The following is a 22,361-nucleotide window of genomic DNA, read 5'->3' as shown; positions in this document are numbered from 1 at the left end:
CCCAGCTTCAGGATGACAAGGCTTTGGCAAAGGCTGCTTTGTGATGCCTGCTCCCCGCTTCACCTTTCTCTGCACTTAGATGGAGAACAGCAACAAATCCCCTTTACCCACATAAACCCACCCGAAACCCTCGGCTGGGGGCAGTGGTGGAGGGCACCAAAATTGAACCATCACTCCCAAAATAGATCCGTCTCAGAGGGCAAAAGGCGAATGGAATGAAAAATAAGTTACTATTTTTGAAGCCTGGCTGCAGTTGTTATGGCAACGAAAGCCTCACGAAATCCTGCAGGGGAACGGCTCCAACCCCATGCCCCGAGCCCACAGATCTTTACATGCTGCTTTATAGTTTTAATCGAGGTTTCCTACCAATTAGCAAATTATCTTGCACAACGCATTGCTTTTTTGCTATTTAGATCTTGCATGGACTAACGAAGCACTACAGGCAGCTGAAAGCAAACCCTCTTCAGGCTGAAGAAAGGCATAAACCATGCGGAGAACGCCTTGCTTCTAATACTGGGGGGAAAAAAACACTACTGAAAATAATTTTAAAATAGTGTGTAAAACTTAGTCTGAATGATCGCTCACAAGGAGGGTTTCTGAGATGCTGGGATGCCCCAGAAGCAGTGATTTTTGGTCGTCTCATCAAGACGCAGGTCAGGAAGCCTCCCCAAATACACGTGAGGCCTCAGATTGTGCAGGTCCTGCAGCTGGGGACTCCCCTGGGCCGGATCCTGGTAGGATCACATCCTTATTCATGGCAATCAGCCGTATGTGATGGGAATAACAACCTACATGTGATGGGAATAACCCATATTTAACGGGAATAACCCAGATGTGATGGGAATAATGACCCACATGTGATGGGAGTAGCCGCACTCTGAGCATCACCATGGCGGCACCGCGCTCACTCCAACAGTTCCCAGGAGGTTCTACCGCCCCCCTGCAATAGGGACAGTCGCAGTGCAGGGACAGAAGGACTGACGGACACGGAGGGGGGGGGATCCCCGTGTAACCCCGATCCGCTGCCACCCCCCCCCCCCCCCCGCTCAGCGCACGGACCCACAGCTGAGCGCTGAGGACCTCTCGCGGCACGGAGTGGAACTGCAGAGCTCGGGCAGCGCCACCCGCACCCCGCGGCGCGGTGACAGTCACGTGACCGCGCGGACAGCGCCACCTCCAACCGGCAGCCTCCCATCCGCTCGCCGGCCCTCTCGCTCCCCGCTAAGCTTTGCAACGCTACAACACCCCCCATCTCCCCGCCCTTCGCCCAACCGTGCTCGGCGCCACCTCCATAGCGCATGCGCGGCTCCTCCCACTCTGGGAGGCGGCGCATGCGCGGCGGCGGGACGGTGACCGCGAGAGCGGGCGGCGCCGATGAGCGCATGCGCAACTACGGGGCGGGGGCGGGGCAGCGCCTGCGCGGGGCCTCTGTGCCGCCCGCAGCGTAAACAAGGCGCTGGCGGCGATGAGGAGGCCGCGGGCGTGTGGAGCGGGCCGGGGCGGCCGGGCTTGAGTTGCGTCTGCCTTTTGGAGGCGTCCCCCCGCCGGACGGGGGAGGTTGAGGGTTGTCCCGCCATGAACTTGGCCGGGCAGAGCGGTGACGCCGGCAGCGGCCATCTGCTCTTCGCTAACTTCAACCAGGACAACACGTAAGGGGGTGGCGCCGGTATGGGAGGGCTGGGAGGTGTGGGGGGGTCTGAGGGGATCTGAAGGGGTCTGAGGGGATTTGGGGGGGTTGGGCTCTGGGGGCGGGGGGGGACTCTGAGGTGAAGGGGAGCCCTGAAGTGGGACCTTCATCCCTGCTGTTTTAGGGGCTCCCCTTCCCCCATTCCTCCTTCCGCCCCTGCTCCTATAAATGCTTCCATTGCAACTTCTCTCCTCCTCACCGCCGTGTGGGGCTTGGCTTCCCCTCGTTGTTTCAGAGGAGGCGTGGGAAGGGTCGTATATCCGTGCCCTGGGCTGCAGGGCATCTCATAGGGACCATCCAGTCCTCTTGTCTCATCTATCTCTGGGACACTGACCTGGGCAGCTCAGCCTTCGCTTCTGTGGGGTGGGGAGGGAGGGCTGTGTGCTCCTCAATGCCACCCAGATCGTCGAGGGAGACCCAAATCTTTAGGAGAGACCCAGGTCTTCCAGGGGATTGTAGCCCAGATGCTCACTGTGGCTCTTTCCATCCAGCTCTGTGAAGCAGATTACCTCGGGTTTGGAAAAAAGGCTTCTTGCGTGGTCCTTGAACTTCCCTTTGTCTTCTGTGGTTGATTTAAATTCTGAAAAGGGTCAGGTAGTTCGTGCTGCACGTCCCATAATTATTGATAATTGAGGCATTCTTAGGCTAGGAGGCATTAATGTTGTATGGGGTGTTGAAGAGCAGTGTCTTTCATTTGAAGAAATGCTGATAGTTGTAGCAGTGAGGAAGAATCTGCCTGTTTGAAATACTTAGGAAATGAAACTAGTGGGAAATAGCTGAAAGAGCATGTGAAAGGAGGAGTTTTATTTTAGGAAGTGAGTAAGAGGAAATGACTTCAGGTTGGCATCACTGAGTGTAATCCGTGTGTTGTGATGTTTTGTTGTTGGTTTTCTTTTTTTCTAAACAGCTTGCTTGGCTCTCTCACAGCAACTTTAACACTTTTCCTCATATATTGTAGCATGTGGGCATTTTGAAGGCAAGAAGATTGCTTATGACAGCTGCCAGGACTGAGGAGAAGGGTCACATCCGTGAAGGAGATGCTCTGTTTGCTTTTGTAGGTTATGTTGGGGGTTCTGGGGTGGGGATGAAGAAGTGGAGACCTGAGGCAGGAGAACTTAGAAATGACTGAGTGGTGGGAGAGAGCCTCCAGTGCGTTTGCAAGTAAATAGTTATCCATTCAGTGTGTTGATTCACACTGAAGACTTCTGCAGCTGTTTTTCATCGAGTCCAATGCAGAGCTTGCTCTGTCGTTGTGCATATAAAACATGCCTGTGTTGTGCTCAGGTACCATTTTTTACTCATTACCAGATAAGTCGTAGTAAGTGGGAGATCTGTCACCTGTTTCTGTTATAATTTATAAAGGTCCTTATATAAGTTCTTGAAGTGAAGCTGTGCTGTCCAGGTTGATGATCTGAGCTTTAAAATAAAAGCTTTACTATTTCTCCTTCTTTAAAGGAGCTGCCAGTTTGTAACTGCATTTTAGCTGTATATATTTACAGATCACTGAGCTGTAACAAAAAAATAAAAATTCTGCTAGTATCTGTGAAGAAATCTATTTAAGAAAAAGTATAAAACAGTAACTCTGCAACACCTCTGGGAGCAGTTTGTAGCTAAAACACTTGTTTGACATACTGTATGACACAGATAACCAACTTGCATTCTAGTTCTTAAACTGAGTATGACTTAGTGATTGTGAGTGCCTTAACTTAAAAACTTAAGATGTTTTTATTGGTTTTTTTTTTTTTTCTCCATATTTTTTTCTGCTTATGATATGTGTTAATTTCTTGTTTGAATAGAGAAACAAGAGGTCAGCTGTCTGGGTTTATTGGTATGCTCCTCTAGACATCTAGAAGATTACAATTTACCAGGTGAGGAGAGATGAAGAGCTCTTATTAGGGATGAATTACACTTTCCCATGCTGGGCCTTCAAAAGCTTGCTTGTTTAAAACTTGCATTCTAAGTAGTAAGTCCTTTTTGAGACAGGCAGAGTGAGCAAATGCAGTTCTTTCAGCCAGCATGTGAAAGACAAGCTTTGTTTATATCCTTCCAGTCAGCAAAGCTCACATCGTATTTTAAGGTGTGCTTTATAATTAGAAAAACTGCCAGCAGACAAAACTGGGAAATAAATTATGTGAGTGCATTGTCTGTGTGTTAAAGCTTCAGAAGAGTGCCAGTTCCGTGCGTGCTCTAATTTCTCTGGCTCACCTGAATAGCAAAGCCAATTGCTGCGCATCAGAAAAGGACACTTAGGAGGAGGTGGTAAGAACAGGTGTTTTTGTAGTCTTTGTGGAAGGTTTGGTGATTAATGACTGCCTCCTGTAGGAAAAGGGATGTGCTTAGTGATGGTTTTTATCCTTGGGAGTTTGGACTGCTGGTGCTTAAAGGAACGTTGTCAGTATAAATGTTGCTACAGCTTTTTCCAGTTGTCCCAATTCCTGACGACTGAGATGTTTTCTCTAACTTGATTCTAGCTTTTTTCCTTCAGTTTTTAACTTTTTTTGATGTTCATTTGTAGATGCTATGCGCAGTGATGCTCTCTTGTCTGTTGAAATTGCATCTGCATTATTACATAGGCTGTCTTGCTTATTTATTCCTTATTTCCCTAAGCTTTGTTTACATCGGGGTTTGGAGGTATTGGCAGGGAGTGGAACTGCCAGAGAACGCTCCACCTATGAAGCAACAGAAGCAGGTGGTTTGTGGCTTCTCTTTGATACGACATATTTTCATCAAGGAAGAACAGAGGAGGTCACTTTCAGATGATGTTGGCACGCTTGTTTGGCCCTGGCCCTTCTCCCCCTGTAAATCAATCATTGCACAACTTGGCCTGGCAGAAGCTCCGGCTTACAGATAAGCAAGCTGACGGAGCAGAAGTCAGAACCGAGCCGCAGAGGCTCTCGGTGATGGTGGTGCCAGGTGTGTTTCAGCACTGCAAATCTGTAATGACAGATGCTCAGTAAGAGCACCACGTAAGAGCTCTCGAGCACTGCTTGTGTTCCCTCTGGGAGAGGTGCTGTATGGCACGTTTCCATCCTGAGGTTTAAAGCTTGTGAGAGGAGCTCAGTATTTTGTAGAAGCATCCGTGCCCGCTCTTGGTAAAGGTGAGTAGCTTGTAAAGCAAGGCTTGAAGGTCTCAAAGTTTATATGCACCTGTAAAATAGGTAAAGCTCTTGGTCTCTGAATTGTTACACAAATATTCCTAAAGAAATGCCTTTGAAAGAGCATAGTTTTTCGCTTAAATGATCTTTGCGTTCCATTTACAAATTGTATGTCAGTAACTTAGGAAATAACAGAAGTCAGCAAACTTCAGAAAAGCTTTAATTGCATTTTAAGAATAAGTAATTAAGTAATGACACTTGAAAACCAAATAGTCACAGTAGTTTTGAATACAGTGCCAATGAGAGGATAAAACAGAGCCTTGCATTTGGATTTCTAATGGAAACATCAGGAAGCCTGGTTTGCAAGGCCTCTGCCTTCGTTACGTATGGAGCTGCAGGAGGCAGGTGTCAGTCCATTCTGATTCTATGTTCTGAGTAAATGTTCGTAGTTCTGAAGCTGTAAAATATGTTCCTTGTTGGGGGAGTTGTGTTATAATTACCTGGTGATGCTGGAATCTCTGTATTAAAGCTGTCTTCTCTTGATGCTGCTGTTGAACTGCTTGTGCAAAGAGCACGGAGTGCTGGGCACTGAGCATTCACTTCTCTGCCTCGTTCTCGTAAGTTCAGGTGTCACTTATGGTGCTTGAGGACAGGAGAGATCTTTATGCTAAGAAGGCTTTAAAGCTGAATTGAAAAAGAAAGAAGGAGGAGGCGATCAGGTAGCTCTCATTCAGGAGAGAGCTGAGAGAAGCAGTCACTTGTTGCTCTCACTGCAGTGGAGGTGGCAGCTGAGGTGGCTTGCTTAATGATTCTGGATGAGAGAGGCTGTTCCACAGTGTGTGAGTTTGCACAGGAGTTTGGCCTGAGAGCAGCAATGTGTGCTTGGATTCTGAACCTTCTGTTGTCCTGGGCTATTGCTGCATGCTAAGTGATGGGCAACGGAGGTTTTCTTCTGCTGTAGCAGGTTTAAATTTGCAGTAATTCCTTTCCTAATGTAAGAGCAATGTGAAAATTGTTTTAGTTCTTGGTGCTGCTGATAAATCTTTTGTGTATGAGTTCTCTGCATTGTCTTTTACTGAAATACCAACATTGCTGACCTGTCTAGAAGATGTTACAGCTTGGATTCTGGCAGACAGCTGGGAGGTGAAAACAGAGCCAAGTGAGCATTTCCAGTAATTCTATCAGTATTCCATTTCATTGTTTATTATTTTTCCCCTCTTCATCATAAGCATTTGTTCACAAAATGTTTTCTCCTTAGAAATTTACATTGGATCTTAAATGAATTGGAGCATTAGTATAATGAGACTGTATCGTAATGAAAGGAGGTTTAATTAACCAGTTATTTAAAATAGGAATGACTTCTGGAGTCGTGTTTGTCCTGCAAGTCCTCTATGATAATGAAAACGGCGAAACCGGTTTGCTCTCTTCTACATTCATATTAAGGGAGCAAAATAATTCGTATTAAGGGAGCAAAAGAAAACCTGTACCAGTTCCTAACCCATCTGAAAAGGCTTGTGCTAAAGCACCCAGAGAGGGACCCAGCTGATTTCCCACTGCAGGTGGGTGCCCTTACAGGGAATGTCAGCATCTCCAGGGGAGCACGTGAAATATTTCTAAGCACCGGTTGCTTGATGAGGTTAATTTGAATTATTTATGACAGCTGCTCTTGAAAATGCTTTCAAGATTTATGTAGTCTTGAATCAAACTGCAGCATTATCTTGGGAGGAAAAAAAATAAGTGGCTAAATGCAGTTTCATAAATCACAGCTGCGTTGGTAGTTTTGTACTGGGGAGAAACCTTGATGGTGGAATAGCTCCAAGGGTGCAGTGTAAGGCTTGTGATAGGGGCTGCACAGGGGGCTGAAAGAACACCTGTGTGGTGTGATGGTAGGAAAAAAATGGCAGTTTGGGGGATATTGATCTCTTTTCAATTCCAGCCTCTCACTGGCTTTTGAAAATTGGTGATAATAAAGCCTAACAGCCACGATGTTAAAGGAGCTTCTGATGATGAATCGCAGTGTCTTCGTGTTGGCCACTGCCCGTCTGAGCACTGGTTGAATGGCTTATTGATCACATTTCTTCCCATCTGGCAGCACGTTTTCAGGAGGTGAGGTAATTTTGCCAAGAGCCTTGTTCTGTGGGATTTGGTCATTTAGGAAGCTATCGAGTGTCTGCAGGGCTTAAGTGTAACGGTGGTGTGATGGAAGATGGGATTTCAAGTCGTTAGGATGGTACTGATACAAATTAGCCTCCTGGATTCTCTTGTTACATTTTAAAAAGCCTTTTTCCAGTGGTTTCTTAACAAGTCATTCAGGAGTGACTTGAAGAAAGAAACAAACCCTCAAAAACCAAGAGGAAAAATGGTTGATTTTCTTGGCTACCCTTGTGTGGGTATGATGGTGATGAGTTCAGTTATGCTGACGTGAGCTGAAACTTTTTGTGTGCAAATGTTTTGTGAGTTCATCATGACTTTGATCCAGGAAGAAGTAACAAAAAGCAGTTGCCAATGGATGGAAAGATCTCTTCTATGCTGCCTTTCTTTTGGCTTCTACTCGATCGAATGGTTTTTGGCATGGATGCAGCTCTCTTCAGCCATTGCTTAGGGCTTACTTCGATGAAGAATGGGTGGTCAGCAGGGCAAGGGAAATGGGTTTGCTTTGTGGTGTCAGTGACACAGCAGTATTAGCATGCTCTTTGGCAAAATGGAGTTCTCACTGAGGTGCTCCTCCTATGTCTTAGGTGGATTTCTTTCATATTGCAAGGCATCTTGTGACTCCTTTATTTTCAGCTGAATTGAATGCTCGCCTGCCTTCGTGATGAGACGGTTTCCATGTCATTCTGCATTGCCCTTTCCTTTGAGGGAAACAATGAAAAAAGTGATGTGTAGCTTCTCTTAGACCAAATAATAATTTCACGTTTCTGTGACATTGGGATTTTCATTGAGTTGTCCAAAAGTCAGGAAAAACAATGAAGAGTCTCCAGCAAATAACCAAGGCGGTCTGCTGAACATAGCAACTCCTCCTGAAATGAAATTAAACCTGGTATTTCTAGAGTGGCTTAGAAGAGCAGCAACGAAATTTGGTTTTATAGCTTCTCTGTCTCCGAGCCTAATATCTTTTTTCCTTTTTTAATATCATGGTTATTGCATCTGGAGAGGTTTATTTCTCTTGCCTAGATGGCAAATCTTTTAATTTGAGCGTTTCAGACTTCTTAAATGTAATTCCTTAAGCAGGCTGTTCCAGCTGTGTCTTTTTTCCTAGCAGAGGACGCCATGCCATCGTGCAGAAGTCGCTTTGGCTGCTTGGAACCTTAATTCAGGAGGATGAGCAGTTTTAGGAACAGGTTTTGATTTTCTGGGGGCCTTGAAGTCTAAGAAGGATTGGCATTGGAAGCGTGAGAGAGAATACAGGAGAGGAAAAAGGAATCCAGGGGTGTGTTGTATCCTGAGCACAGAACTAATTGTCAGTGCGTGAGTGGAAGAGAGGCATCCTGTGGGGTTCAGGAGGGCAGTTTGGGGGGTGACAGGATTGGGGCTGAGCCTCTTATTGAATGGCTTCCACGGCTTGGCACGTTGAAATGCACTGTGCTCTGTGTTCATCTGTCAGCTTCGTGTGTCCCAACAGAAATATGAGCTGTAAGTACAGTGGTGCACTTCCATACTGTTGTGTTTACTGTTAATTTTCTGTAGCTGCTTTGGTGTGTGAGGAGCTGCCAGTTGAGCCTAAAGGTTTTTCGAGCTCAGAATGTAATACCTTTTTTTACTGGAAAAGGCATCGGGCTGTGGGCAGAGTGTGAAAATGGAGTAATGGTGGAAAGAATGGCTGGTCGTTCATCTTTAATGTTCTGCTGCTGTTAAAATCTGTTTAACATCAGTGAGGAGCATTTTTGGGAGCACCTCTGATCAGAGATTCAGCACGAGTGTTTGCACTACTGAGACCTAACGGTGTTCTTTGGAGATGCTGAAATGTCATCAAGTAAAAGCAGAGAAAATTAAATTTGGCAGTATTTAATTCCTTTTTTATATATATATGAAAGCTCTCCTGGGGTGCTTGGGAAAGGTTACAGTATAAAAGGCAAAAAATCCCCGGACAGCCTCAGTTTAAAAGGTCTTGTAGGTCACCTCTCAGGATGAGGAAATGATGGCAGTGGTTTATGTTGCATTATTCAAGTCATCTTTCCTCCACGCTGAAGCTTTTGGTTTCTGTGGAATTGGGGAAATGATCAGCCTCCATTGGGCTGTAAGCTGGGACCAGTAATCTCATCAAATGTGATCAGGACTGCACAGCTGGGGTAATTCTCAAACTCTTTAAAGAGTTCAGGAAATTATCTGTGTGTGATGGCTTTTCTTGGTCAAACTTTCTCTTCTTACTGGGTTACCCGAGGTGTGAGATGGGGTAGGAGTCTCTCCAAGGGGGATTCGCAGCCGGTGTCGTTTATGTTCTTGATGGACTTGGTTTCTTTTTCAGATCCCTTGCAGTTGGCAGTAAATCAGGCTACAAGTTCTTCTCTCTTTCTTCTGTGGACAAATTAGAGCAGATCTATGAATGCAGTGAGTATCCTTTTTATTATTTATGTTTTTTATTCCATTGGTTGAATTCAGGAAGAATAAGACTGTTCTGTTTTTTCACTGGTTGTTTGAATGTCACGTGAGCAGAACCTCAAGTGTATGGTGAAATAACACACAAATACAAAACAACTGATTGCTATCATGGTAAGCCTGTGTCAGTGTTACATATTTAAATTTGGAAGGTAGGCTGTGGAATTTGGTAATAGCCAAGAGAACCTCTTTGCTTTTCTAGTTTTATGTCCAGCAGCCAAGTAATGTAGCATCTGGGTATAACAAAAAAACAACACTGTTTGAGAGTATTTTTGGGGTCTCTGTACTGGCTTTTTTGGGGCAAGTCACCACTCCTATAGTCTTATCAAAAAATCCAAAGCCCTGGTCATCATTTTTGAATCCTAATCTCTGCAGTGAAACACAATAGCTGCAGCTTCACCCATTCAAAAGGCTGGATAATCTAAATTCTGGTAACTTTTCAAGTATGGGTCACAGTTAAGCAGGATGTGAGATAAAATGAAGGTACGCCTGGAGGAGAAGCAGTAACCCTGCTTTCCCAACTTTCTTCCACTTTTTTGAGATGGTTGGATGGTTCAGTGAAAGCTGAGAGCAAGCAGCCCTCCCTTTGTTGTAAGGCAGAGGCAAGCAGTAGTGCCAGTAGCCACCACGTCAGCCTGCACTCAGGAGTCCTGGTGTATCACAGCAGGATTGTCTTTGGACTCCATTGCCAAAGTGACCCGACCTTGTGTCATCAGAAGTTTGGAAGTGGTGTGTGATTCAGATCAGCTATTATCTGTGGTTACAGCCTGCTCTGGTGTACAGTCAGTGGAAAGGAGTAACTGTGACGTTTAAATGAGGCCCTTGTGGTCGGGTGAATTGTGTCGCAGCTCCATCTGCCCCTCTGAGTCATGGTCTGGTTGTACTGGTTAATGGGTGACTTGAATTCCATTTGATGCTGTTGAAATCGGGTACCTGACTTCTGTAGTATGTTAGGCACTTGCAGTATCTGGCCTGATGTGACCCGAAGAGACCCAGTGAAGAGGACTCCTGTTACATGAGACACTGAAGAAACGTACTGGGAGAGGTTGAGCTGAACTTTCAAGGTAGTCCTTGAAACACAAAGTATAGGTAGGATAAAGTAATTCATTCAGAATATTGCAGTGGAGCAGCTGGGATTGGAAGTGAGAGCTGCTGATTCAGGTCCTGTCTATTCTGGGCTGCCTGCATTAGCTTAACCTTTCATATTAGAAATTTTCCTCTGTGACCCTTAAGCCTGTAGACATGGAGCACGGAATGCAAGATGACTTTTAATAGAAAACCTGGTGGTTTGACCTGTGTGAGCCGTCTGACTTGGCCTCTGCTCATCTAAATGCTTGAGTTTTTTGTATATATAGTTAAATAGTTTCTAGTCTTGGGCTTGCCACCAATGCATGTTTAAAACTGTAACCTCAGCATGGGGGTGGTGGGCTTTTCTGGTACCTCCTAGGAAGGAAAAGTATTTTGAGGCCCCTGCCTCCAGTTCAGTTTGTACATAGAATCATAGAACCCCAGGGCTGCGTGGTTCTGAAGACTGTGCTTTGGGTGAGCACTGGTCAGGACCTTGTTCTTTGGGTGATCTGCAAGTTCTTAATGTGGATGCCCGAGGTAAATTACAACATATGCTCTGGCTGTCACTTATTTGACAGAACAACTAAGAAGAATGGGAGGTTTCTTTGTCCCTGTTACAGACATCACCGTGATGCAGATCACCCGACTCCCTGCTCAGTTGATAAAAATGAGTTTTGGATTGGAGAGTTCTTGGAGGCCTAATGAATATTTAGAACTTCTTCATGCACCTGGATTAAAAATGGAATAGAAGCACATCTGATTGTTCTTCTCTCCCTGTTGATGCTTGCACCGTTTTGCAGCTCTTTGTTTTTACTGTATTTTCAGTCTGACTTGCTGGTGGTGCTCACAGTGGATAGAAAATACAAATACATGCATATAGATATAGTTTGTAAAACAAATACAAATAGGAAAAGAAGCCAAACTGGTTAACAGCATTGCTATAGGACTTAACAGGTTCCATTAAAGATATGATTAATTCGGGTCAGCTGGCTGTAGGATGTGCAGTCTATCCTGGTGCTTCTGAATGGTTGCTCATTAGGAAGCATAAAAGGCTTGGCAGCTGTGAAGGGACTTTTATCATTTCTTCCTGTTAGGAGAAGACAAAGGAACAGAGGTGCATCCTGTATTTTTAAAGTGAATTGAATTACAGGACAGGCACAGAGCTTTTCTCTGGAAGGTCGCTGTGTCGTAGTATAGGAATTCTCCTCGTGGTAACAATCTGAGAATGTTTATACCTCTTAGGTGCTTTCAGTTTTGGAGGTTTGTTGTTTTACTACTTCCCCATGCCCATAGCAGCTGGGTTCCTGATGGTGTCCTTCCCTGCTGGCTAATCTGCATCAACACAGGATAGGACAGCACTTCTTCATTGGTTCTCTGCTGCTGTTCCAGCTCTGAAATACCAGTTCTCCTGCCTTCTTGGGAGCAAAACAAGTCCCAGCAGCTGCCCCTGGATGGGGAAAGAAGCTGAGTATTCCCTCCCCAGCCTCAAGGATCAGGGGGCAATCAGGCTGTGGTCTGGGGTCTCCGTGCACCACTCCTCTCTGGCTCTTCTGAAAGGATGCTGTTATTGTGGAGGGCTCTGGGCTGGAAGGCTGATAACCTGTACTGTCTAAAGATTGGGAATCTTTTATGTTACTTTTCTGCATCTAGAAGTCTATGCATGAGGTTATTGAAACAGATTTTTGTGTTCATCTTCTTCAAGCTCTGTGCTGTGTGTGGCATCTGGAAAATGGAGAGAAATTCCTTGAAAACAAACTCGTTTCTAAAACACATTATCCCTTTTGCAAAAGTGAGGAAATTGAATTTTCAAAGCCTCTGTGAGCAGTTTTGTCTTCTCTGGAAAGATACAATCTTGCTTATTAGATTTGGATAAAAGTCAATTATGTTGCATGAAGACTGAAAATGCTCATTATAAACCCCCCCTTCTTTTCTGCAGGGAGGCTTTTGCTTTCTTGCTCTTGTGTACAGAATTAAATATTTTCTGTTCGTTTTCTTGAAATAACTGCCCAAAGAAAGCACTTTCAAAGCTGGTGTGTTACACAGCGATGGCATTGTAATGCACTGAGAATGTTAGGAGGTTCTGTTTTTTTTCTCATGGAATTCCTGTCATCGGTGATGAGAACAGTGCCAATTGTTTGGTGCCGACTGTTTGGTAAGCCTCTGGGTCAAAACAGAAACCTGCAGAAATAAGCTGGCTGCTTTCTTTTGTCTTCTGGCGGTTCTGTGGTTTCAGACACGTTAAGCACTGACCCGATCCAGATTCCCATTTCTGAGGAGTGTGGTCGTTTCCACAGATCAGTGCCACAGGCTCACGTCTTGTCTTGATTCCTTCCTCTAAGGGAATGGCAGATGTAGCCAGCAGCCGTGGGAGAGCTGCAGGATGGGGGAACTCCTGCTTTTTCTTGATGTGGAATAGCTTTTCATTCATTCTGCTCTAGTGTCAGAAGCATGTGTGCAGCTGGCTTTGTTTCTGAGTGCAGTTCATCCAGCAAGGGAGTAGGCTGTCTGCTGAGAGTGTTAAGTGCCCCCATATTGTTTTGAAGTGTGTTTCTGTGGGTTGCTTAAAAGCTGCTATGAAGGCAGTGCCTGGAGGGTGAGTCAAAACCTCATGAGAAGGAGAGACAAAAGTGCCAGGGTGCCACTGGTGGGGTTTGGGCTCCTACCAGTTTGGTCCAGTAGAGCAGATGCTCTGGAAGAACTTCTCTGCTGGAGATCCCAGGCTCTGCTCCCACTGTCGTCCCCAGGTTTTGAATGATGGCTTGGGCTCCTCCTCTGTATCCCAGTGCTCTTGTAGCAGAACATAAAATTAAAGCTGTTTCATGGTTATGCATGCAGACTGTGATTCAGGGATTGCTGTTTAAATTGGTTTTAGGTGTTATCAGTGTGATCCGTTGTGTATTTAAAAATACATGAATAATGTCAGGGGCTGAAACAGTTTTAAGACAAGTGAGTTTAGCAGCTTCTTTACATAATCTTCTTCTTTTCCTTTATGGGAAAATACGGGGTGCAGGCTCATGGCATTGCTTTAGAGGAAAGAAAACAAAATGCTAAGTTTCTGGATCTTCACTATCCATCCTGCCTTAACTCGGCCATTGTGCCAGAATGTCTGTGTTCTTAGATTGTATTGCCTTGCACTGCATTCCCTGTTAATACACATGGTTCTCTTTCCCTGAAATCTCCCTCTGTGTTTTGTTTCCCCTCCCTTGCTGTGGTTCCTCAGCTGACACTGAAGATGTGTGCATTGTGGAGAGGCTGTTCTCCAGCAGTCTGGTGGCCATCGTCAGCCTTAAAGCTCCACGCAAGCTGAAGGTTTGTCACTTTAAGAAGGGGACAGAGATTTGCAACTACAGTTACTCCAACACCATCCTGGCTGTCAAACTCAATAGGCAGGTGAGTAATAATTGTAGTGAAAGCAAGAGGGCTTGTAGGGCTTATTCCGACAGTTTCTCTGGTGGGTGGCTTTTCCTTTGGTGACAGAACTGCTATTTGAAATTAATTTCTATGTTTCCAGCTGTAGCTGGAATGTTTTATGGCATCTGAGTAACCCCGTTTGGTGAAGAATTTCTGGTTCTGTGTTTACATGTTTTGCCAGAACGCCTTCAGCAGGCTGGTCTGACCACGTTGCTGACCCTGCTTTGAGGGGGTGGTGGCACTGGAGGCCTGCCATGGCCCCTTGCATGTTTAGGATCACAGGACGATTCCAACTGAAAATACATGGGGGCAACAATTTCTAATGGGCCAAAACTTAAACCTCAAATTGTTTTTATCATTTTTAAAAACAGTTTGAATCCTTGAGATGCAGTCACTGATCTGGTGTAGTTTTTAAGTTGGGTGTTTGTAGTACTGAGGCATTGGCAGGTTCTTCTGCACATACGGTTTTGTCTTCAACCAGTTCATTTGAAGTGGAGAAAATAGCATCTGAATGATGAACTCTTCTTAGTGCCCGTCTCTGCCCTCAGAATCAGGTGTGAGGTAATGGGATTCCTGTTTAAAATTGTAAGGAGGCAGTGACTGCTGTTGTTTCTGACACCATGAGGTAGCAGTAAGTGGGTCAGGTCTCGTTAAACAGCTGTCCAGATGCAGTCACCAAAGGGCAGATGAGGCATTGAAGAACTTTAATTGTTTGTTTGTTTTTGAAGTACCTCACAAATGAGTATGAATAAGTAATAGGCTCTATAAACAGTTTTTAAAAGTCTTGTATATTTTTCTTTCTAGCCAAAGCAGGAAGTGGGGCCCACATGTGAATTGGCCTCTAGAGGGAGAGAAATACACATGGGCAGGCAGAGTAAGGGTGAAATAGGTACAGAGGAAGATTCTGGCTTGCTTACTCAATCTAGTAGAGTCAATTGTTTTCATTTAAATCAATTTACAATGGTGTGGTTGAGAGAAGTCAGGTATGCTGGGCAGTTCAAGTGCCTGAGAGCACTACTGCAGTATTGAAGCCTCGTCAAGAGGTCTCTCATGCGTCTCATGTCAGACTCATCTTCCCATCAGGTTGGTACAAGCTTCCTGAATTGGAAAGCACCAGCTGTGCTCGGATGCTATTTTTTTAGAATCGATAACTTCATACAAATTCTCTTTTCATATCACCATTTAATCTGTCCCATGTCTAGAGGCTGATAGTATGTCTGGAAGAGTCTCTTTACATACACAATATACGAGACATGAAGGTATTGCATACAATCAGGGAGACGCCACCCAATCCAGCAGGTGAGTGTGCTGTTAAACTGCCTTAAGCTGCTTCCTCCGTGTTCTGGTCTGCTCGTGCAGATGTGCTGGAATGTTAGGTCAGAAGGAAGCAATAGAGGTGCTTACAAGCTGGATCTCTCCGGCACTTGGCACAAATAAAAGCTATGTCAAGCTAATGCTTGAGGGATTTCTTCTACTTGGTCAGTTAGTGTCAGTCTGACAGTATTTTTACTTTGCTCTAAACCTTATTAGTAGCTGTGTTAACAAGTGTCCTTGCAGATTGGCTCTTGAGATTTCTTATCCCTGTTCTGTGTCTGTTGATACCTTGTGAGAATGATTGAGTTGATGTTTGCGAGGTTTGAACGTAGGTCAGAAAGCTTCACCTTTTAAGATTTAGAATTTGCTTCTTTCTGACTGTGCTTTGTTGTTTTCATTATTTTTTTTTCTTATGTTGTTGTTTTTACTTCTGAATACATTCTAGGGTTGTGTGCTTTGTCAATAAACAATGACAACTGCTATCTGGCCTATCCAGGGAGTGCAACTATTGGAGAAGTACAGGTCTTTGACACCATCAATCTGGTAAGGGTCTTTGTGAAGACTGTTTTCCTTCCTAAAGATGCAGTTCTTGGAAATGACTCGAAGTGCTCAAAGAAGAATTACTAGACATTCAGGTCCAACCACAAAAAATTGCAGTATCCTTTATACTTAGGTATTATATAATGTTAACAAAGAGAAGTAAGGCCATCAAATAGAGCTGGCAGATAGATGGAGTAGAAGTGCAGTTGCTTCTAGTAGAGTTGTCTTTAAGTAGCTTTCTTGTGCTTGTACTGTCTGTGCGTGTGCTTCAGTGGTTTGTGTACTTTCACATAGCAGTTACTGAAATTGTTGTCCATAAATAAGGCTCATATTTACATTGAGTGCTCTTGCACACACAGATTTAAGCTGTGAACGTGTGGTGTGCTGTACTAAGGTTCTGTTTTATTGATTCACTCCTGCAGAGAGCTGCTAATATGATCCCAGCTCATGACAGTCCCTTGGCTGCTTTGGCTTTTGATGCGAGCGGTTCGAAACTTGCCACTGCATCAGAGAAGGTAAGGTGTCTTTTATTGATCTGCCTGCAGTGATAAACTGAAGTGGTCTGAAACAAATTTTGTTTTTAAGCGTGCGCAGTTGTGCCCACAAGTGCCAAAAAAGAAGGCCTGGAGTTGTAACAAGACTTAAGTTAAGAACTGTTAATTATATTTGACTAAACTTCCAAGCTGCAAAGTGTTGGATAATAAGGTTATTTGAATAAGTATGTTGTAATCGGGCTGTAATCAGGGCAGTCCTCTCAGTGTTGCTGCTGTCAGTGCAGGTACTTACTAGAAATCAGATGGTATTGCTTTGATGCTATCTTTCTAATGAAAGCCACACAGTTTAAGTCAGAGAGTTGTCTTGCCTGGCTTTGGCACATGATGACAAATGGTCTGAACTGTAGAAATCCAAAAGCATGAAGCCTTTGCTGTCTGGCTAATAAGCTTAGAATATAAAGGTGTAGCGTGATTGCACCAGATAAAGGCAAAAAGGCATCCAGATGAGTGTGCTTACAGATAACAAGCATGGTTGTTTTCATGATCAAATGTAATGAGAGGAGCTGTTCTTGATGCACAGCTTGTACTCTACATGAGTAGCTCCCACCTTGTTGTTTCCCCATTCTTCAAACACGTCTTACAAACAAGCACTATAAATATTTCATGCTAGTATGTGGTGTGCATCAGCTGTGCTAAGTGCTAAGTTAACAGCAAAATGGTTTGTTGTACTCTGCTCACTAGTGCTAATGTACAGTGGGAGAACTTGAAATGATAATGGAAGATGACTTTTTTTTCCTTTGCAGGGGACAGTGATAAGAGTGTTTTCCATTCCAGAGGGACAGAAACTGTTTGAATTCCGGAGGGGAGTGAAGAGGTAAAGCTGATCCACGCTGGTTATCTGAAGCTCATTCCTTACAATAGATCTCCAGTGTGCTCTGTGGTTGAGCTAGCTTCCTTAATTATTGCCTGTTGTATTCCTCCAACCCTGCCTGTATGCTTACCACATTTTCAGTTTGAATGTCTTCCAACTTCTCTTCTTAAGACTTGACTATTCTACAAATCAATCCTGTCAGGATTTTACTTCCTCTCGCATTTTAAAAATTCACTGGCAAGGAAACTTGTTTAAAGTGGATCAAGTCTTGTAAGATATATTATATTTTTAAGGCAAATGGAAGCAATACATCTAATTTTCTCCATCTTTTAAACCCTGCTTGTACCGTAGCCATTGAAAGTCATTTTGACATTGTTCTGCAGTTTGTGGTGGTGGTAACTCTAGCTGTACTCTACTTCATGTAGAGGTAAGGCTGAGTTCAGATTGTTCCTGGTTGGGCCCCCCATATCTGGTATTTGTCAGAGTTAACTGACAATTAAAGTGTTGTTAAGGGGGCTCTTGCTCTTGAACAGCTTTAAGATATTGGGAGATTCAGAACGCTTTACTGTGGAAATGGGTTTTTTCTTATTATTTACAAAGCAGCATTGACTGAGAAATCTGTTCAAGCCAGTCACTTTGGGTAAACTGCAGCTCACCTGTAATCTCTGACAGAAGAAAAGGAGCTTGTGATTTTACTGTGCAGCCACAGTTCCTTCCCGCTATCCCAGCACATCTCATGTGAGTGCTCTGGAGTTTCTTAGTGGTGACTGTCTGGGAAGACTTCTGCCTACCTACCAAGAAGAAGAAATATCCCCATTTAAGTCAGTTCCCACAAGTCACTTAACCCTGGCTTTTTCTAATACCAGATGCTTTTGCATTAGAAGGTCAAAAATAACGCTTTGTTGTTTCTTTCCTCTCTGTGCCTTCCCACTAGGTGTGTGAGCATCTGCTCGTTGGCTTTCAGCATGGATGGCATGTTTCTGTCTGCATCCAGCAACACAGAGACAGTGCATATCTTCAAACTTGAGACTGTGAAAGAAAAGTAAGTCTCAGAGGTGCCTTGGGCTTTTCAAGGAAATGGAAAAAAAAAAATAGGGTGAGCTCTTCAAAGAGTGAGCAGACTTCATTTGAGCGCTTTAAAATAAAGGACACGACAAATCAGTCATGAATCAGCAGCTGTTCCTCATCTACCTATTGTTCTTGTAATTAATAGGATAAGTATTGCTGCCAAAGAGGAATTGGGCATCCTTGGCAGAGGAATGTGAGGGCAATTTGTTTTTATTTATATTTTTTTCACCTCTGACATCCATTATGGAAGATCTGTCTCAGCAGAACCTTCCAGCTGCCTTCATGATTCTAAAAAGCACCGTGCTGTAAAATGTTTCTATTTACAGTTTGAGAAGACAGTCTTATTTATAACTTTTGTTGGAGACGGTGGTTTGGTTATTGATTAAACAGGTGAATAATATCTGGAAGTGCAGCTCTTTACAGTAGGTCTTATTTTTGTATAATAACCGTTACGAAACGCAGCTGTATAAACAGAAGTATCCATTTACAATAGGACATGCTTTAGCAACAGGCCGAGGGTATTATAGGACATACTGTGCCCTGCAGTGTAAATTGAGTGCATTGAGATCTCAGGGCTGTCAGTAATCCCTGAAGACAAACAAGTAACTGTTTAATCTCTTTCAAAATGAAAAGAGGTTTTGCAGTGTTGACCCACCTCTTTCTCCATTTTGAGGTCGAAGTTCGACACATCTCTCTTGTTTCTTCCGAACTGTAGACCTCAGGAAGAGCCTACAACCTGGACAGGTTACTTTGGAAAAGTACTGATGGCCTCAACAAGCTATCTGCCCTCTCAAGTAACAGAGATGTTCAACCAGGGCAGAGCCTTTGCTACGGTCCGCCTGCCGTTCTGTGGGCACAAAAATATCTGTGCACTTGCCACGTGAGTAAAGCCATGGTACTTGCATTCACCACCCGCTGGGTTGCCACATAGAGCTACAGCAAAGCAGGCACTGGAGGGTTACTTTCTCCAGCTGAGTGGATAGCACTCAGAGGAACGGGTTGCTGTCATGCTTGCAGAGCCTCTTCTGGCTTAAGAGCTGTGTTGGAGCTCATGGTCCTGTGAGAGACAGAAAGCACGGTGTTTGGATAAGCAGTTGACTATTGAGGAGTTGTTTGAAGATGTCTTCTGATTTGCAGAGAAGTCTGTTGAGAACAGATCTGTGGGCTTAAGGCATTTACTTTGCTGCAAAGTAAAGCAATTTGGACTAGCGGTTAAAGAAGTCCTTGAAAGCAAATCCGTGTTGTTCTTGTCTCTAAAACTGCATAGCATTCATTGGAGTTAATTTTGAGAACTCAGTATAACCTTCTTTGTCCTCTCCAAAGGCAGGACCCGTTTGGCACATCTACCAAAGCAATGAGCTGAGCAGTAGTAAATGTATTTTATGGAGGTTCTGGAGTTTGTGTGCTTCATTTGCTTCATGTCTGCGTCTCTCTCCTCTGATCTCAAAGCACCCTTTAAGCAGTAATTAAGCTTTGTAACATTTCTGAAGAAAGGAAATACTTCTCCAGAGACAAATACTGTAACCTGTTGTGCGAAGCTGATATCAGGATGGTAACTTCTCAGTTTGCTTTCCTGGGTGAACTGCTTGATTCCCAGGGCATCCTATCAGCCCCATTGTAGTTACACCTTATTTTTGCATGTAGCTGCTTCCTAGGTGTTCTGTCTGTGCAGCTGGTAGCAGTATTGCCTATCTGTGAGAAGCAAGTGTGGAAAATAACAGCTTGAAATCACAGGAGAAGGGGAGAGGGTGCTGATATGACACTTAAGCTCTCATTACTTTCCTCTGACCGTTCCTAGAATTCAGAAGATCCCTCGTTTATTGGTGGGAGCTGCTGATGGGTATCTCTACATGTACAACCTAGACCCCCAGGAAGGAGGAGAGTGCACACTAATGAAGCAGCACAAGTAAGTTCGCCTTAGTTGAGGTCTGTTGCTTTTATTTTTTCATTTCTTTTATGGCTTCACAAAATTCAGTTTGTTCTTAATCTTAGTTCCATGCTGCAGAGGTCTGACTTAGAACAGCTCGTTTCTTTACACTGGCTTTTTATCAGACCTCTGACATGAATGTGTAACTACAGAATCCCCTTGTGCCGCCCTTCCTTGTGCCATCTACACTGAGCACTGCTTTACCAGCAGAAACTTAACGCTGCCCAACTGCAGTGAAGAACCAATTGCTGTAAGCTGTGTGATCCCATTTCCCCTTTCTCTGCAGTTTGAGTTCAGTTACTTTGACAAGAACCTGAAGCATCTGACACCGTTCCCTTCATCAATAAATCAAGCAGTTAGAGGAACGAGAAAGTGTTACTCTAACTTCATGGGGGGAAATCTGGCCTATGAAATTGTATCTGTATTCTCTCTCTCTCGGTGCCCTTATTAAGATTCCTTGCATGTAGAGCAGCCAAATAATGTTTTGTAGCAGTACTGTAGAATACTTAAGGAGATATGACAGGGCCTTGTTATTTTTTCTAAGAGTTGAAGGGAACAGATAGGGTAATACAATTGCTTTACTTACATGATCGATCATACCATCAAACCCTGGTGTGATGTTACATATCCCCTGCACGATGACAGAAGCACATGGAATTGGAAGCGATGACTGCCTTCCCTGAAGAGACCACCCTCATCCTGTTGTATTCTCGCACATCTAATGAGATGTTCTTGTGTAGCTGTCAGCTAAGGCCGTGTTACATCCAGGCAGCTCACCTCTCCATCTAACACTTCTCGGCAGGCTCGATGGCAGCATGGAGCCGGCCAACGAGATCCTGGAGTCTGCATCCCACGACCGGCCGCTGGTGGCGCAGCCGTACAGCGCTGCTGGGACTAAAGGTACATACGTGCCTTCCTCACCCACAAGGCATGGTAAGGAAAAGGCTGGGAACGGGGCAGAGCGCCTCTGCATGTTGCTGCCTTCCAGGTGGCTGCGTGAGCTCGTCTGCTTCAGCGCTGAGCTTTTCATAGCTGTGAGAGTGATGTGAGGCCCTGGTGAGTGGTAGGAGAGCGCTCCCATGTACGCAGCTTTCTGCAGGTGAACCACTCGTCTGTGCTGCTTTGTGGGCACAGCGTTGTCTTGAACTGTGTTCAGTTACTTCAGTAATAGCTGCAGTACTTGCCAAATGGTTCTTGAGGTGCTGTAATTATTTTATGAAGGAGTTCTGAACCCAGACCTCCAGCAAAGCGTCTGAATTTGTAGCACTTTTTTTTTTTTTTTTGTCTGTGGTGTTGTGTTCCTGTAGTTCCTTATGGCAATTGTGACCTTTTAGCCTGATTTTGCTGCTCTGTTGAGAGGATGAGAATTTAGTTTGTGCTGGAGTTCCCAAGTGAGTAGAGCTTGTGTATATGGCTCTTAGCATCTTTGTATAGCACTTGGGCTAATGTTTCAGCTGTGGAGGAAGCAGTCTGCACATACAGCATCAATTCTGCAGTTGCAGCTGTAATGGATGGGTAGAGAGTACAAAAACATAACTGCCCCGAAGCAACAATATGCGTTGCACGCATGCAGAGTAATCACAAACTGCTCTTGGCTTGGAGAAACGTGGTCATAATGAAGGCAAACATAGGGTGGCAGTGAAACTGTTGCAAATAACGTCTGGTACTTCAGCTGGAATGGCTGCTTTGTTGGATCCAAGCCTTGGTTTGTGCTGCTGATCATCAAACTCCTGCTCCCTTTCTTTGCAGCTTATCCGGATGACCTGGGAGCTGTGGGTGGAGCTTGCCTGGAAGACGAAACCAACTCACTCAGATTGGATGAAGACAGTGAGCATCCCCCCATGATCCTCCGGACAGACTGAACTTTGACCTGTGAACTCACTCCTGAAGCAGAGAACACTGGCTTGATGTTTCTTGAGGAATCTCGTGTTATGCTGCTATGAACTTTGACATGAGCTGGGAGAGAGGATGACAGACTCTTACAGTTTTAAGTCGTAGCTGTAGTTCTAATTCTATACCATTGGAAAAAAATATATGGTTTTCAATTCAGTGGCTTTTAATCTTGCTTATCTATTTTAGCTGTGTTTTTTGTTGTTTTTTTTCATTGCCAAAACCTGCTGTTTGTGCAGCCCTCGGGGCCTACTAGCTTTGCATGCGTTCATGTGCCAAGCAAGCATAGGAGGGGAGAGAGAGAGAAGCCACTTTATAACAAACTCGAGTTTGTATTTTTTTTATATATGTATATAATACTTAGCTTATATGAGGAAGGAGCAGAGAAGTGGTTTTGGAA

General features: G+C 44.4%; 1 protein-coding gene across 2 annotated transcripts; it reads left to right on the top strand.

Moving 5' to 3' along the window:
* Nucleotides 1-1,575: 1,575 nt before the first annotated feature.
* On the top strand, nt 1,576-21,933 carry WIPI2 (WD repeat domain, phosphoinositide interacting 2; the record flags this gene model as incomplete). Of its 2 annotated transcripts, none has more annotated exons than XM_079543062.1 (12): nt 1,576-1,649; nt 9,248-9,330; nt 13,667-13,836; nt 15,060-15,156; nt 15,617-15,714; nt 16,134-16,226; nt 17,009-17,079; nt 18,011-18,118; nt 18,860-19,024; nt 19,943-20,050; nt 20,874-20,971; nt 21,821-21,933. In XM_079543062.1, 12 exons carry the CDS (start codon nt 1,576-1,578, stop codon nt 21,931-21,933), a joined length of 1,278 nt encoding a protein of 425 aa, XP_079399188.1. The 2 variants fall into 2 exon arrangements, with proteins under 2 accessions (XP_079399188.1, XP_079399187.1); XM_079543061.1 differs by having other exon boundaries at nt 20,874-21,004.
* Between the last annotated feature and the right edge of the window lie 428 nt (nt 21,934-22,361).

The sequence above is a fragment of the Tetrao urogallus genome, assembly GCF_951394365.1.
Source record: "Tetrao urogallus genome assembly, chromosome: 15".
In the NCBI taxonomy this organism is placed as follows: domain Eukaryota; kingdom Metazoa; phylum Chordata; class Aves; order Galliformes; family Phasianidae; genus Tetrao; species Tetrao urogallus.
This window is presented reverse-complemented; position numbering and strand designations above follow the sequence as displayed.